This window comes from Tripterygium wilfordii, chromosome 20 (genome assembly GCF_013401445.1).
Source record: "Tripterygium wilfordii isolate XIE 37 chromosome 20, ASM1340144v1, whole genome shotgun sequence".
Lineage (NCBI taxonomy): Eukaryota > Viridiplantae > Streptophyta > Magnoliopsida > Celastrales > Celastraceae > Tripterygium > Tripterygium wilfordii.
In genome coordinates, this window is record NC_052251.1 from 3,043,786 (window position 1) to 3,058,482 (window position 14,697).

Here is a 14,697-nt window from a genome sequence, read left to right on the forward strand (position 1 = left end):
TTTGTTATCCCTAGGTCAATTTTAGTAACAGATTTCCCAGGAAGGTAACTGGATCTTTTAAGTTTAGAGAGATAATTATATGAGTGTACTCTCTAAATGCTAACCAAGCAACAACACATCTAGTACCATACAAGTTTAGAGAGAAAAAGTAATTAAGAGAGTGAAAGACAGAGAGAGAGAATCATTAATCAGAATCAAAAATCAAAATGGGGCCAATCTTTTTTACTTCAATCAGCAAAGATGGATGGGGGGGTTGAGGTGAGGCAAGATCTTTGCAACAAAAAGATCTGCAGCCAGTTGGCTGCTGTCTCTTTGCCTTTGCTTAACCAAGGGATCTCAGGGGACATTGTTGTCAAGTATACACCAATAAAATATAATTTCTGATACGTTTTAGCAGACTTAGTTTAAAAGTAGAAGAGATCTGCTTGTTTCCTTATGTTATTAGCTTTGTGATAATCATAAGTCCCAACCATATTTTCAGCAAAAACCCTTTACAGTTTCTTCTCATTAAATGATCACAAAAACAGAAACAGACCCATTAAGAGGCCATACATGATATATGTATATAAATACTGGTTTCTTCAATTAATATGGTAACAGATATTGCAGAAATCCAGTCCATTCTTGCCTCAGCAAATATGAAATGTTAAACCAGGACTTCATCATGCCAATCTCATCTTTCATTATGTTTCTAGGAAGTCAAAAAATTCAGATATTGCCTCTTCTATGTTCTTTCCTCTTGAACCGCCATCATCAATGCTAACTGTAACTGAACGAAGAGTTTGTTGGACACCGTTAAAGGGCATTAATGCCCAAGAAAGGGCGTAAGCCCATGGGCATATGAGCGGCATTCCATGTCTTTAACCCAACAGGCCTGGTAACTTTACAAGTCAGGAATGGGTCACTGAGAGGCCCAATCAAAGCTTCTGGCCCAAGCGGTTGGAACCATGAATACCACTTTCGGGCCTACAGCCTCACGTCAGCCCGACCATCGAAATGAAGCCCAAACGACATTACATTACTCCAATATGGTAGACCAGTGTCTCCCAGTGGGTCTCCCTTGGTTGAATATATGTAAATATGAGAGTCCTCTGGTCGAATCAACCCTTCGCCCAATCGATTTCCTTCATCATTCTTTTGGTCATTCCTTCTTCTGGTCAAAGAGACTTTTGGAGAAACATATCAATTTAGATAAGGAATGCAAATGTTTTTTAATTATGAAAATTAATAGATGATAAATATATTTGAATTAGTTTGATATAATTTCTCATAAATAATTATTAAAAATCAAATTGACAATCAAAATAATTACTCTCCCATACATCACAGTTTGTAAAACTTGAACAAAAAAATTGGAACAAAACATAAAAAATGAAATACAACATCTAAAAAAAATATCAATCAAACAAAAAAAACACAAACCTAAGCATCACACAGGATTTCGACTAGTTTATATTATGGAACCTCAAAACGAATGCGTATATAGGCTCCCTAAAATTTGTTAGGCTAATAAAAAGAATATTCTAGTATGGATTTTAGAAGAAGCTAGTGAATTTTAATGAATGCAAGAATTTAATTATGATCCGTTTTGGAAAAAAAAAAGTTGTCAATAGTTCAAGGTTTTAAAGTGAAACCCAAATTGATGAGGAAACAAACTTAAGAATTCAAGTAAAAATTAAATTCGCGAAGATATAAAAGAGAGAGATAAAATAAGCGGAAAGAGGGGAAGATTCTAACAATGTATTCACGAAATATTTAATTTTAATAAATGTATAGATTTAATTTTTAATTTTAATATATAAAATATTTTTAATTAAAAGAATACACTAAAATAAAATCCAACAATAATGGTGAGAAATGTCTATTAATCTTTAACTGTGCTAGGATGAAACTTTAGCTGCCGCTATGAAACCACAACTAAATATTTCATTATAACTATGGTTATAATATTTGTTCCAACAGTGTTATAAACCGCTGTTAAATTTTTGTGACACTTTCATAACCAGCAGATACCCAACCGTGGGAAAAGTTTTCAACCGCAGTTTTTAATATGTATTTTCAGGGTTGAAACCATTAGTATTAGTGTTATTTGTCGTGTGTACTAATTACAATCATTATTGATTTGGTTACTCGTTTAATGCCAAAGAGAGAAATTTTGTTCTTAGTTAGGGAGGAAGAGTCATTTTATGGTTTTGATTGTTTAATTAATTAATAAAAAAAAGAAATAGAATAAAATTAATAGCCTTGATTTTACCCAATTGCCTTAGTTGACAAAACGTAAACACCTGCATAAGTGAGATTAAGAATATGTTTATAAATATACACTCAATACTTTATGAGTTTATCAATCACAAAAAGGTTGTGGATAGTTCAATATGATGACCTCAAGATTTATTATACTGTCATTCTTAGTGTTGTGTTTTTCGGAGCTACATACTGGAATCGGAGTACAAAAATTATCAAGAGAAGAAGATCTTAAATTGGAGAAGCAACTCATAATTTTGAATAAGCCTGTTGTCACAACTATTAAGGTAAATATATTCTATTAAATTTATTATTTTTCAAGTCTTGAAGAACTAGTTTGAAGGTTATAATATTATATACATAATTTTCAAAACTATTCAAATATGAAATTAACACATGATTGAGTAATTCATTTTGAAGTTGGTGGTTGAATTCATAGAATGTAATTGCATATACAGACGATATACAAAGAAAAATATGATTGTGTAGATTTCTACAAACAGCCAGCGTTTGATCATCATGCCTTGAAGAATCATAATTTTCATCCTGAGGTATGTTTGGTTACTTTGGTATTTTTATTCTATTGATGAAACCTCAAAAGTTCAATATCTATTTTGAAGTTAATCAATTATACTGCAGATGAGAATGAGTCAAGATCCTAAGGGAAGAATATATGAAGATTCTTTGACTACCCAAGAATCATTCACTAATATATGGAAAAACGGTAAAGGATGTCCTACCGGTACTGTTCCTATCAAGAGAAAAACTAAAGATGATCTCATCAAAATCCGAATGGCCACAGAAATATACGATGAATCATATAAGCCCCTCACAATTCAGGAACCAGGCACACATGTGAGTACACATCATATAATATATGGATTGATGAATAAATAATAAATAATAAATATTTTCAATGACTCTTTATTTATTCTTGTGGAATATATGTGTGGCTTCTTGGTTTAGTATGCTATATTGTACACAAATCCTAGCACGGGAAAGAAGTTCAATGGAGGAGGATTTGAAACCACTGTATACAACCCACAACCTGTTACTGGCTCTCAATACAGCTCTTCTCAAATAAAGATCACAAATGGTGGAGATAGTATAGAAGTTGGATGGACGGTAAATAAATATCTTTTTCTTTCTTTTATATGTCGAATAATTTTTTACCATTATTTTTAAACTAGTTCTTCACAGAATGTTTCATTATACACTTACTGCACCTAAACTAATATATTTGTTAATTTACTAAATTATAGTCGTAATCACGCTTAACAATTTTTACCTAAGTAGTTCTAAAATATAGTATTTAAATTATTTTAAACATAAAATTATATTTACGATCATGGACTTTTTCCTTTAATATTATCATTATTATTTATGGCTAGAGTCTGAATTGAAATATAATATAAAATACCCTATCATTATAGTTCTATTAAAAATTCAAAATCATTATAATTGAATTTTTTATTTTGAGAATCATTAATAATTTATTAATTTGTTACCATTAATAATTTTATTATTAAGTGTCATGTAGCATAATTACATATATATATAGTGTTATATTTAGAGTAATATTACTCTAATAGAATTATTAATGGGTTTTCTTTTAAATATTTTTACGTGATTAATTATAGTTAGAGTAATAAAGTTTGAATTACATTTTTTTTAAAAATTTCCTTTAGGATAGATGTAGGTGTACTAAATTACTTTCAATTGATTTCTTACTTTTTAAATATTACTACGCTTATTACATAACTATGTTAAATTAATAGAAATTTATTTGAACTCATTTAAAGCTTCTCCTTTTTTTATTTGATGCGACGTGCTTAATGTATGAGTTATAGATTATTTGCTTTTTGAGTAGTTAAGTAGTTCAGATAAGAAGGCAATAAAATTAAAACAAAAGAAGGTGATAAAGGTTTGCCAACCCATTTTGACCTGGTATATATGCGAGTCAGTAGCATATATGTTAGTGTCTAAGCAAATAACCATATCCTGACGCCAATTCCAAGACAATAATTAAATCATTTTTTTTTTTTTTGAAAAGAAGAAACTTTCATTAAGACGAAAAGGGGAGACAATCCGTCTCAAGTACACAAGAAAGAAAACTAGGACTGTCACCAGTCCATAGTCTATGGTCATGATAATCCAAAGCCTGTTTAGCTAATATGTCGGCAGCATGGTTTGCTGTGCGTTTAACATGACAGCACCTTACATTGGAAAATAAAGGAAATAAGTCCTTAGCACTTTTTATACATAGGCCAGTTTCTGACAGATCATTGCCTTCACTGTTCAAAGCTTGAATAATCAACAAGGCATCACCTTCCACCACAATAGATTGGCAGCCAAGGTTCTTAGCAAACACCAAGGCTTCCCTAGCTGCCATACTCTCTGCAAACAGGGGGTTTGAGGGGCCATCGAAACGAATAGAACAAGAGGCTAAATGAGCACCTTGTTCATTACGAGCAATCAAACCTATTCCCACATGTGCTTCCCGCAAAGCCGCATCGAAGTTAATCTTAATCATTGAGATTGGGGGAGGGTTCCATCTTGTTGGAGACTTGACTCGTGAATATGAATGGGAATTACCAGAGTGGACTCTCTTAAAATCTGCGATCAACCCTGCGGCCCGTATTCCCACCTCCTCAGGTTTACCCACTATGTGACCGTAAACAGCTTGATTCCGCATATTCCATATGTGCCATAAACAAACAATAAATCTAGTGAACTCCTCATTGTTGAGAGCATTGACAACTTCACCCATCCAATATAAGATCTTGGTTCCCCCATTAAACATAGGTACGTGTAATAAGCCCGCAGCTTTGAAGGCTCTACGAATCCATCTGCATTCAGAAATCATATGCCACACCGAGTCAGATTGATTCCCACACAATAAACATCCTGGGTGGTGCTCTACAAAGCACATTCTTGGATTAGAGAAACAAGGAATAAAGTCATTACACAACCTCCAGGAGAAGGATTTCACTTTGGGGGGCACTTCAATTGACCAAATAGAAGACCAAATTTTCGAAACAGTGGATTCGCTTGATTCAGCATCACCTTTGTCAAACCGTAACCATTGTTCGTAGGAGTTATAGCCACTCTTTACCGTGTACATGCCTTTAGGATCAAAGTGCCACCTCCGAACGTCTTTCGCATGAACATTTCCCAATGGAATTTCCATAATGGCCTCTACATCTAGAGGAAAGAAGAACTCTCTTAGCAAGTCTACTTTCCAGCAGCCCTTTTGAGAGTCAATAAAATGGTTAACTCTTAAATGTCCCCATTTAGAGGAGATTGGAGTAACAAGATTAAATTGCCAAGGTTTTGGGATCCACTTATCAAACCATACCGACACATCACTACCATTACCCACCCTCCAAATCAGCCCTTTCTCAAGAACTTGTCTACCAGCATAAATACTTCTCCAAGACAGCGAAGGATTGGACCCCAAACAAGCTCTCAGGAAGTCACTATAAGGAAAATATTTTGCTTTGAGTACCTTATAGCACAGGGAATTTTCATTCTGCAGCATTCTCCATCCTTGCTTGGCTAATAACGCAAGATTGAAAGAGTCGAAGCTTCTGAATCCAAGGCCTCCTAGAACCTTCGGCTTGCATATGGCCTGCCATTTTGCCCAACAAATCCCTTTGTCTCCCCTATTCTTCCACCAAAATTTGTTCAGAGCCACCATAACTTCCTCAAAAAAAACCTTGGGAAGCCTAAAAACACTCATAGCATATGCAGGAATGGATTGTGCCACTGCTTTGATTAAAATTTCTTTACCTGATTGTGATAAGAATTTCTCCTTCCAACCATTTACACGTTTCAAGATTCTTTCCTTCAAATGGTTAAAAGATCTTCTCCTATCCCTGCCAACCATTGCAGGAAGGCCTAAGTATTTTTCAGGGTTGCTCATATACCTGACTCCAAGCCTAGCCGAGATCTGTTGTTTGTCCAAACCACCTGTATTTGTGCTGAAATAGGCCCCAGACTTCTCAAAATTCACCTTCTGACCTGATGCTTTCTCATACACATGAAGAATACGTTGGATTGCTGTATATTCTGTCAAGGAAGCTTTGCAAAAGAGAATACTATCATCCGCAAAGAAAAGATGTGTTATCCGAGGCCCATTTCTGCTCGCAGAAACTCCACTAATAAGCTGATTCTGTTTTGCATGATCAAGAAGGATCGAGAGCCCTTCAGCACAGATGAGGAATAAAAAAGGGGATAGTGGATCCCCTTGGCGGAGCCCTCTTTCAGGTCTAAATCTTTCGTGAGCAGTACCATTAATCAAAATCGAAAATTGTACTGAAGTAATGCATCTCATTATGATAGAAATCCAAGATGGATGGAACCCAATTTTGACCATCATAGCCTCGAGAAAGCTCCACTCCACCCTATCATAAGCCTTGCTCATGTGAAGCTTTAAAGCACATAAGCCATTTGAACCCTTTCGCCTGTTCTTCAAGGAATGGAGAAGTTCATAAGCTACCAGGATGTTATCAGAAATGAGTCTAGTTGGAACAAAAGCACTTTGGGTTTCAGAGATGATAGATGGTAGTATATTTCTCAATCGGTTAGTGATGGTCTTGGCAATGATTTTGTAAATTACATTACAAAGGCTTATAGGTCGGAACTTGGACATGTCTTCAGGATGAGCAACTTTCGGAATAAGGACAATGTTGGTGAGATTAAGATCATCCAGATCACGCCCCTCATTCAAGACTTCCAAACAAAGCTTCGTAACATCATGTTGCACAATATCCCAATGTTGTTGGTAGAATAGTGCATTAAGTCCATCTGGTCCAGGTGCCTTGAGGGGATGCATTTGGAAGAGACTTTTCTCTACTTCAACGCCAGAAAAGGGTTTAAGTAAATCTGCATTCATTGAGTCAGTAACTAAAGGAGAGACAAGCTCAATAACATTACCCAATTCCAGACCTTCCGTGCGAGCAAACAATTCCTGAAAGTAAGCAACGGATACTCTACCTATGTCAGCCTCCTCGTGAACCCAAACACCATCCTTATTTTTAATCTGCCCAATATGATTCTTCTTTCGCCTCTCACTAGCAAATTTATGAAAATAGGAGGTGTTCCTGTCCCCAAGTTTAAGCCAATCTGTTCTAGCTCGTTGTCTCCAAAACATCTCTTCGCGTAGATTCAACTCATTAATAAGTCGTTTGAGCTCAATTTCTTTTGAACTTATGTCCACCGTAACTGCTTCAGATTGGAATCTTAACAAATCTGCGTGAAGCTCCCTGATTTTACGACGATTAGCCCAGAAGGAACTCTTGCTCCATGCATATAAATGGTCACAGGTCCTGCGAACCTTACCAAAAAAATTATCATTGCCAAAGACCCATGCTCTCCTAATGACTTCTCTACAATCAGGCGATCTCGTCCAAACCTCTTCAAACCGGAACCTAGTTCTGCGTTTTTTAATAGTAAATTGCTCCCTTTCCTCAAGAGTAATAACCAAAGGGTTGTGATCTGATTTAGCATACGACACAACATGAACCTTGAACTCAGGGAATTTCAGTCTCCACGCTTGGTTGGCAACAGCTCTGTCTAAGCGAACTCTGATATTGTCTAGGCCAGCTCGACCGTTAGACCAAGTAAATGGTGGGCCAACAGAGTCAAGAGAGTCCATATTACAGATAGTTAATGAATCATGAAATTGTTGCATGAGGTAGTTTGGCCGAGGCGGGCCCCTTTTCTTTTCAGAATCAAACAAGATCTCATTGAAATCCCCCGCGCAGAGCCATGGACCTGAGTAACTGGTTGCTAGAGCATGGACAGTCCTCCAAAAATTAACCCGACGATCAGCTACTGGTTCTCCATAGACCCCAGTGAATCTCCACGAATCTGCCACTTCAAAGTTCTTGATTAAAACATCGATATGATACCGGGAATAACTACGAACATTAACAGTGATATCTCCCTGCCACATAATAGCCAAGCCACCCTTGCGACCCACACAACTAACTGGGAGGGCATGAGAAAATTTACACGTAACTCTCACTCTTTCAAACTCAGAAATCAACAACTTCGTTTCACTAAGAAAAACTACAGTAGGCCTAACTTGCTCCAGGAGGTTTTTAAGAGCATAAATTGCAGGGGAACCTCCCAAACCTCTGCAATTCAGACATAAGATACTCATTGAGTTTGGCGAGCCTGGTTCCGGCCAGTGCCCGCCGATATAAATAACCTGCCATCCACAACTTCATTCTCCCCATGAGAGTCTTGCGCATCATTTCCACCCACTAACTCAGCAGAGGACTGCTCTTGAGATTGGAATTTCCTTTTGGTAAGGATCGGGTCTTGGGTGTCCATCGCCGTATCATTCTCCTTGCTTGGCTTTTTGACTGCCCTAGTCCATGTCCCTTTTTTCCCAGCTAACTCTAACGAGCCAGTTTGAGTCTTTAGTTTGGAAATTCCATCCTTCATCTGAAACTTGTTAATTGGTAAGTCTTCCAACCCTGCCTGAACTCTGTCCTGGGGGTAGCTTTGCGCTTCAGATGAATTCGTTTGCACCTCTAATGTTAAAATCGGCTTCACTACTTCCTTGCATTTCCTCTCATTGGTCTCTTCCTCTCTTTGCCTCGAAGAAGATTTCTCGTCCATCTGAGTGGAAGGAGGGCGAAAGGGTTTATCTGGTTGCTTTGTTGATCGCCTCATTCTTGGGGGTGATGCCCTAAGCCAATCTCCATAAGGTTTGATTGGAGATGTCTCCACACATTCTGTTTCACAGTCCCGCTCCACATGGCCTACCAACCCACACTGATAACAAAAATTGGGGAGCCTTTCATACTGTATCCCAACCCTGACAGCAGAACCCTCATCCTCACCAGCAACCATAACCACTCGTTTCAAGGGTTTTCGAATATCTACACTGATTCTGACTCGCAGAAACTCACCCCATCCGTAGCCATTCCGATCTAAATCCACTTTCTCAACCTCCCCTAATGCAGATCCAATCTGGTTTCCTACCTTTTCATTCATCATTTTGAACGATAGATTATAGAATCGAACCCAAATAGGAAACTTGTCAAAAGATACATCACCAACCCGGAGGTTCCCATCAAACTCCCGAAGTAGGAGAGGGTTTTTGTCAAAGGTCCATGGTGAGCCCTCAATCACCTTATTCACATCGCCACGAGAGAAAAAACGAAACATGAAAAGGTTATCTCCCACTGTAGAGATCTCAATGCCCTTAACTGGTTTCCATATTGCCTTCAGAGTATTGAACATGGCCTCTTGGTTAAAGGATCGTGATGTGAGAAGGCGTCCAATGAGACTAAATCTGGCTTCATTATCCTTAGCATTCACCTGGGCAGTAGGCACAATCACTGCTTTACTTTCATCTGTTGTGAGGGACAGCCGTTCCCATCTGACCTCTAGCTCATCATCCATGTCTCTAGGTAAAAAATTGGCAAGCTGAAAACCAGCCGCCACCAAACCCTCAACTTTCGCGAGGACAGAGACTCACACCAACCCTAGGTTGAGAGAGACGGTTCTCAAAAAAAATGGTGGTCTTTCTAACAATTTTACGATAATTTCCTTTTTCATTTCCAAAATGTCCTCATCTAAGTAGCGAAGCTTCAGCCATGGAATTACTCTTCTACTTCCTCTCTTTCCATATTATCCAACATATTTGCTATCAATATTATCCTATATATTTGCTACCAGCATATACACTAGCACATATACTACTGACAATATTGTCTGTCAAACAAAGTAAAAGTACATATATCTCTCAATTATGTCATCTCACTATTGTTTTGTCATTTCTATAGGTGACTCCTCTTCTATACAATGACAATCGTACTAGGCTTTTTATTTACACAAGAGTAAGTATCGTCTTTCTCGAACAAAAAACATATATATGTGATTTGCGAGTTTAAGTACCTCTCATATCTAATATATATTTTTGTTCCCTTTTTTGACAAATAGGCAGGTGCATCGCGCTGTTATAATACATATTGTCCTGGATTTGTAATTGTTAGAACAGATATCCCCCTCGATCAGATTCTTGAACCAGTTTCTCAAAGGGGTGAAAAAATATATGGAAAAACACTCTACATTCAGCGGGTAAATAATTTTTTAATGACAAGAAATCATGAGTTTTTGGCTCATTTAAATCTGAGGTACTTAGATCACTCTACTAATTTCAAGTATCTTGATAAGTCGCAAGGTGCCGATGTTGAGAATTGAACTCGAGTTAACAAGCATCATTCATCCTTAACCAACCTAACCACCTTCGGATCGTTAAATTAAGTTCATCATATTTTGTTTGTCATTTTTTGTGTTTTGTTTGCTTTCTGTTTTAATTCATATTTTATGATAGGATCCTCCAAACGGGAATTGGTGGCTTCAAGTAGGACGGAATATGACTCAAGTTGGATTTTGGCCAAAGGATATATTCTCAGTCACAGGGTTGGCAGATCTCGCAACTTATGTAGAATGGGGAGGGAAAGCATACAGTCCTATAATGATTCCTAGTCCTCCAATGGGCGCAGGGGATGTGTTGTATGGGGATGTATTCAAAGATTCATTTGCCAGATATATAACCACTATAAATGAAACTTCTCAAATTGTTGATGCTACAGAGACCTCAACCTTTGCAGATATCAAAGAATATAATGTTATAGATAAAGGATTTTATGAGAGCAAATATAGACATCTTATCTTTTATGGTGGTCGTGGTACTTATGTGGGGGAATAGATAAAATTTCTGTGAGATGTATCTGTCTATGTTCAGATTGCTCTTTATTCTAATAAAACTTGGACTCTACAACTTCCGCACTTTAAATTTCTCGATCCCGCTTGAGCACACTTAATCTTCTTTTTTTTAGTTATCTTCTTCGGTTGATAATTACCTGACATGACCACTTAATTTAATTGATCCATCTATTATAATATATGGGTTAGAACTTACCTGATCAAAAGTTACTACTGAATAAGATTTGAGGGTTAGTCCAAGAACAAACGTTGGACCCATGATGCACTAGGGGCTTAATGAATAGAAACAGACCTTAGTTTATATTTAAGGACTTAGACGTAATTTTATACGCCCTAATCATCAAAAGAGGCAAACTTGAGCCCAAATTTCTATATGTACCAAGAGTGTTGGGTCTTATATAAATCAACTAATATAAACTTTTAACATAAATAATATTAAACCCACTTAGTCATAAGACAATCGGAACTCCAAGAGCCACTCTTTTACCTATCTCGTAGATCCCTCCACTCTCTCTTAAGTGTTTCCCCTTTGTAAGTGTTCTCTTTGTTTTCTCTCTCTAGACGACGCCCTTTAACCAAGTTAGAGTGAAACGTCTGCAAGTACTATATCATAGTAAATCTATGCTGGAACTATCAAAAAGTTATGGTAAAATATTTTTTGTCACCATTGTGTATCTACAATGATCTCCCTTCTTGAATGTTCTTACAACCTAAAAAAATTAATCCCAAAATATAAATATTCCTAATATATAAAACTAAATTAAGAACTATATAAAAATCATTTTAGAATATTTCCAAATGTCATTCCTCAAAAAGAAAAAGAATCAAGCATAGAGGGAAAAGAGTAAAAATTAATCAATATTCAATACAATACCTAATATTATTGATATGGTTTTGATTCTATAAGTACTCAATCCTAAAAGTGACTGATTTTTTACCCAATTGCCTTAGTTAACAAAACCTAAATTTAGATCACATGCATAAATGAGAATAAAAATATGTGTATAAATACGCACTCAATATTTGATGAGTTTATCAATCACACACAAGTTGTGCGTAGTTTAATTTGATGGCCTCAATGTTTACTGTACTATTATTGTTTGTATGGTGTTTCTCTGAGCTTCATACTGGAATTGGAGTACAAAAATTATCAAGAGAAGAAGATCTCGAATTGGAGAAGCAACTCAAACTTTTGAATAAGCCTGCTGTCACAACTATTAAGGTGAAAATATTTTCTTATATTTATTATTTCATAAAGTCTCGAAGAAATAATTTGAAGGTTATAACATTCCCTACACATATAATTCGTAAAACTATTCAAATATAAAATTAACGCATGATTGAGTGATTTGTTTTGAAGTTAACAGTTAAATTGATAGAATAATTGCATATACAGACAATACAAGGAGAAAAATATGGATGTGTAGATTTTTACAAACAACCAGCGTTTGATCATCCAGCATTGAGGAACCACAGTTATTATCCTGAGGTATGTTTACTATCCTTATTTTATTGATGAAATAAATTAAAAAGTTCAACTTATATTTTGAAATTTTTGATCAATTATACTACAGATGAGACCGAGTTCATATCCTAAGGGGATAATATATGAAGAGTCCTTAACGAGTCATCAACCATTCAATAATATATGGAAAAACGGTAAGGGATGTCCAGCCGGTACTGTTCCTATGAAGAAAATAACTAAAGATCATCTTATCAAAGCCCGATTGGCCACGAAAATATATGCTAAAACATATGAGCCCCTCACAATTCAAGAACCGGGCACACATGTAAGTGTGCACCATATAAAATATGAATTATTATCAATAAAAAAAGAAAATACTTTCAATAAATATGTATTTATTCTTGAGGAATATGTTTGGCTTTATGGTTTAGTATACTATATTGTACACAAATCGTGGCACGGGAAAGAAGTTCAATGGAGGAGGAATGGAAACCGCTGTATACAACCCACAACCAGTCACTACCTCTCAATATAGCTCTTCTCAAATAAAGATCGCAAATGGTGGAGATAGTATAGAAGTTGGATGGACGGTAAATGAATTTCTTTTTCTTTCTTTTATAGGCAAATAGTATTTTACCATTATTTTTAGCTGCTATTTCAATATAACTCTAGAATTATCATTGATTTTTATTTTTAAATATTTTTAAGTGCAATTATAATTAGAGTAACAAATTTTCAATTAAATTCCTTTTAAAATTTTCCTTCGAAAAGATGTGGGTCTACTAAATTACAATTGATTTTTTCCCTTCCTAAATATTTCAAATTAAATTCCATTACTATATTTAATGTAATAGAATTCTAATTGAACTAATTTAAGTTTTTTCTTTTTTATTTGATGCCTCGGAACTTAAGGTATGAGCTCTAAATTATATTGTATAAGAATTATACTATACAAACATAATACCATATTTTTTTCCAAATACTAGATAAGATTAAATTATACATCCACTTATCCAATAATTAACTTATAAATTACATAGCAAAATTATAATATTCTATACAAAGCTCCAAACGGAGCCTTAAGCATTAGCATTAAGTGCATGTCTCTCATTTATGACATCTCTCTATTACTAATATATTTTTTCATCATTTCGTTAGGTGAATCCTGATCTATATAAAGACAACCGTACTCGACTTTTTATTTATACAAGAGTAAGAAATTATCTTTTTCAAATAAAAAAATTCACTCATATATGTCATTTTAAGTACTTCTCACATCTCATTTGTAATTTCTTTTTTCCTATTTTTTTGACAAATAGGCAGGTGCATCACGTTGTTTTAATACATTTTGTCCTGGATTTGTTATTGTTCGACAAGATATTCCCCTTGATCAGATTCTTGAACCAATTTCTAAGAGGGATGAACGCATATATGGAAAAACACTCCACATTCACCGGGTAAATACTTTTTTATGACATGAAATCACGTATTTTTTTTACTCATGTAAATCTTAGGCACTTAAATCACTCGACCTTTTCAAGTATCTTGATAGATTACAAGGTACAGATGTTAAGAATTGAACTTGGGTCCCTTAACAAGCAGGATTTATCCTCAACCAACCTAACCACCATCATGGGTTGTTTTAAGTTAAGAAAATTTTTGTGCTTTTCGTCTCTTCTATATTATAATTCGTCTTTTATAATAGGATCCTCCAAATGGGAACTGGTGGCTTGACGTTGATAAGAATCTGACCCAAGTTGGATTTTGGCCAAAACATATTTTCACAGGGTTGGCAGATCTCGCAACCTATGTAGAATGGGGAGGAAAAGCATATAGTCCTCCAACAATTCCTAGTCCTTCAATGGGTGCAGGGTTTAGGTTGGAAAAAGATATATTTAAAGATTCATTTTGTAGATATGTAACTACTATAAATGAAGCTTCTGAAATTGTTGATGCTACAGAGACCTCAACCTATGCAGATGTCAAAGAATATGACATTGTGGATGCAGGATTTATTAAACCACATAGACATCTTATCTATTATGGCGGCCCTGGTGCTCACGTGGGAAAATAGATAGGATTTCTATGAGATGTATATGTGTGTGTTCAAATTGCTCTTTAGAATTCTATTAAATAAAATGCTAAATAATATTTTATACCCTCGAAGTTACACTGTTTTCTCGTTTATATCCTTTAAGTTCAAAATTTTCAATCTTGTCCTCAATGCTCAAAAAACC

The 14,697-nt window shown here is 35.6% G+C and overlaps 3 protein-coding genes across 3 annotated transcripts; all 3 read left to right on the top strand.

Annotated features, from left to right (window-relative positions):
- Nucleotides 1-240: 240 nt before the first annotated feature.
- LOC119986845 lies at nt 241-3,647 on the top strand. The gene is made up of 6 exons (XM_038831540.1): nt 241-356; nt 696-780; nt 2,703-2,795; nt 2,884-3,099; nt 3,211-3,369; nt 3,636-3,647. The coding sequence occupies exons 1-6, from the start codon at nt 241-243 to the stop codon at nt 3,645-3,647; spliced, it is 681 nt and encodes a 226-aa protein (XP_038687468.1).
- Nucleotides 3,648-9,779: 6,132 nt separating this feature from the next.
- Nucleotides 9,780-10,978, top strand: LOC119986846. The gene is made up of 4 exons (XM_038831541.1): nt 9,780-9,785; nt 10,050-10,103; nt 10,207-10,344; nt 10,601-10,978. Exons 1-4 carry the CDS (start codon nt 9,780-9,782, stop codon nt 10,976-10,978), a joined length of 576 nt encoding a protein of 191 aa, XP_038687469.1.
- A 1,086-nt stretch (nt 10,979-12,064) lies between these two features.
- Nucleotides 12,065-14,534, top strand: LOC119986847. Its single transcript, XM_038831542.1, has 6 exons — nt 12,065-12,217; nt 12,392-12,484; nt 12,570-12,785; nt 12,892-13,050; nt 13,780-13,917; nt 14,166-14,534. Exons 1-6 carry the CDS (start codon nt 12,065-12,067, stop codon nt 14,532-14,534), a joined length of 1,128 nt encoding a protein of 375 aa, XP_038687470.1.
- The last annotated feature ends 163 nt before the right edge of the window (nt 14,535-14,697 follow it).

What these genes read in the sequence shown, in the direction of transcription:
- LOC119986845 (XM_038831540.1), top strand. Translation starts at nt 241, where the DNA reads ATGGATGGGGGGGTTGAGGTGAGGCAAGATCTTTGCAACAAAAAGATC. An exon ending in ATCATAATTTTCATCCTGAG is followed by an intron (nt 2,796 to 2,883) that starts GTATGTTTGGTT and finishes ATTATACTGCAG; the next exon opens with ATGAGAATGAGTCAAGATCC. An exon ending in TTCAGGAACCAGGCACACAT is followed by an intron (nt 3,100 to 3,210) that starts GTGAGTACACAT and finishes TTCTTGGTTTAG; the next exon opens with TATGCTATATTGTACACAAA.
- LOC119986846 (XM_038831541.1), top strand. An exon ending in GGCTTTTTATTTACACAAGA is followed by an intron (nt 10,104 to 10,206) that starts GTAAGTATCGTC and finishes TTTGACAAATAG; the next exon opens with GCAGGTGCATCGCGCTGTTA. An exon ending in AAACACTCTACATTCAGCGG is followed by an intron (nt 10,345 to 10,600) that starts GTAAATAATTTT and finishes ATTTTATGATAG; the next exon opens with GATCCTCCAAACGGGAATTG.
- LOC119986847 (XM_038831542.1), top strand. Translation starts at nt 12,065, where the DNA reads ATGGCCTCAATGTTTACTGTACTATTATTGTTTGTATGGTGTTTCTCT. An exon ending in CTGCTGTCACAACTATTAAG is followed by an intron (nt 12,218 to 12,391) that starts GTGAAAATATTT and finishes TTGCATATACAG; the next exon opens with ACAATACAAGGAGAAAAATA. An exon ending in ACCACAGTTATTATCCTGAG is followed by an intron (nt 12,485 to 12,569) that starts GTATGTTTACTA and finishes ATTATACTACAG; the next exon opens with ATGAGACCGAGTTCATATCC.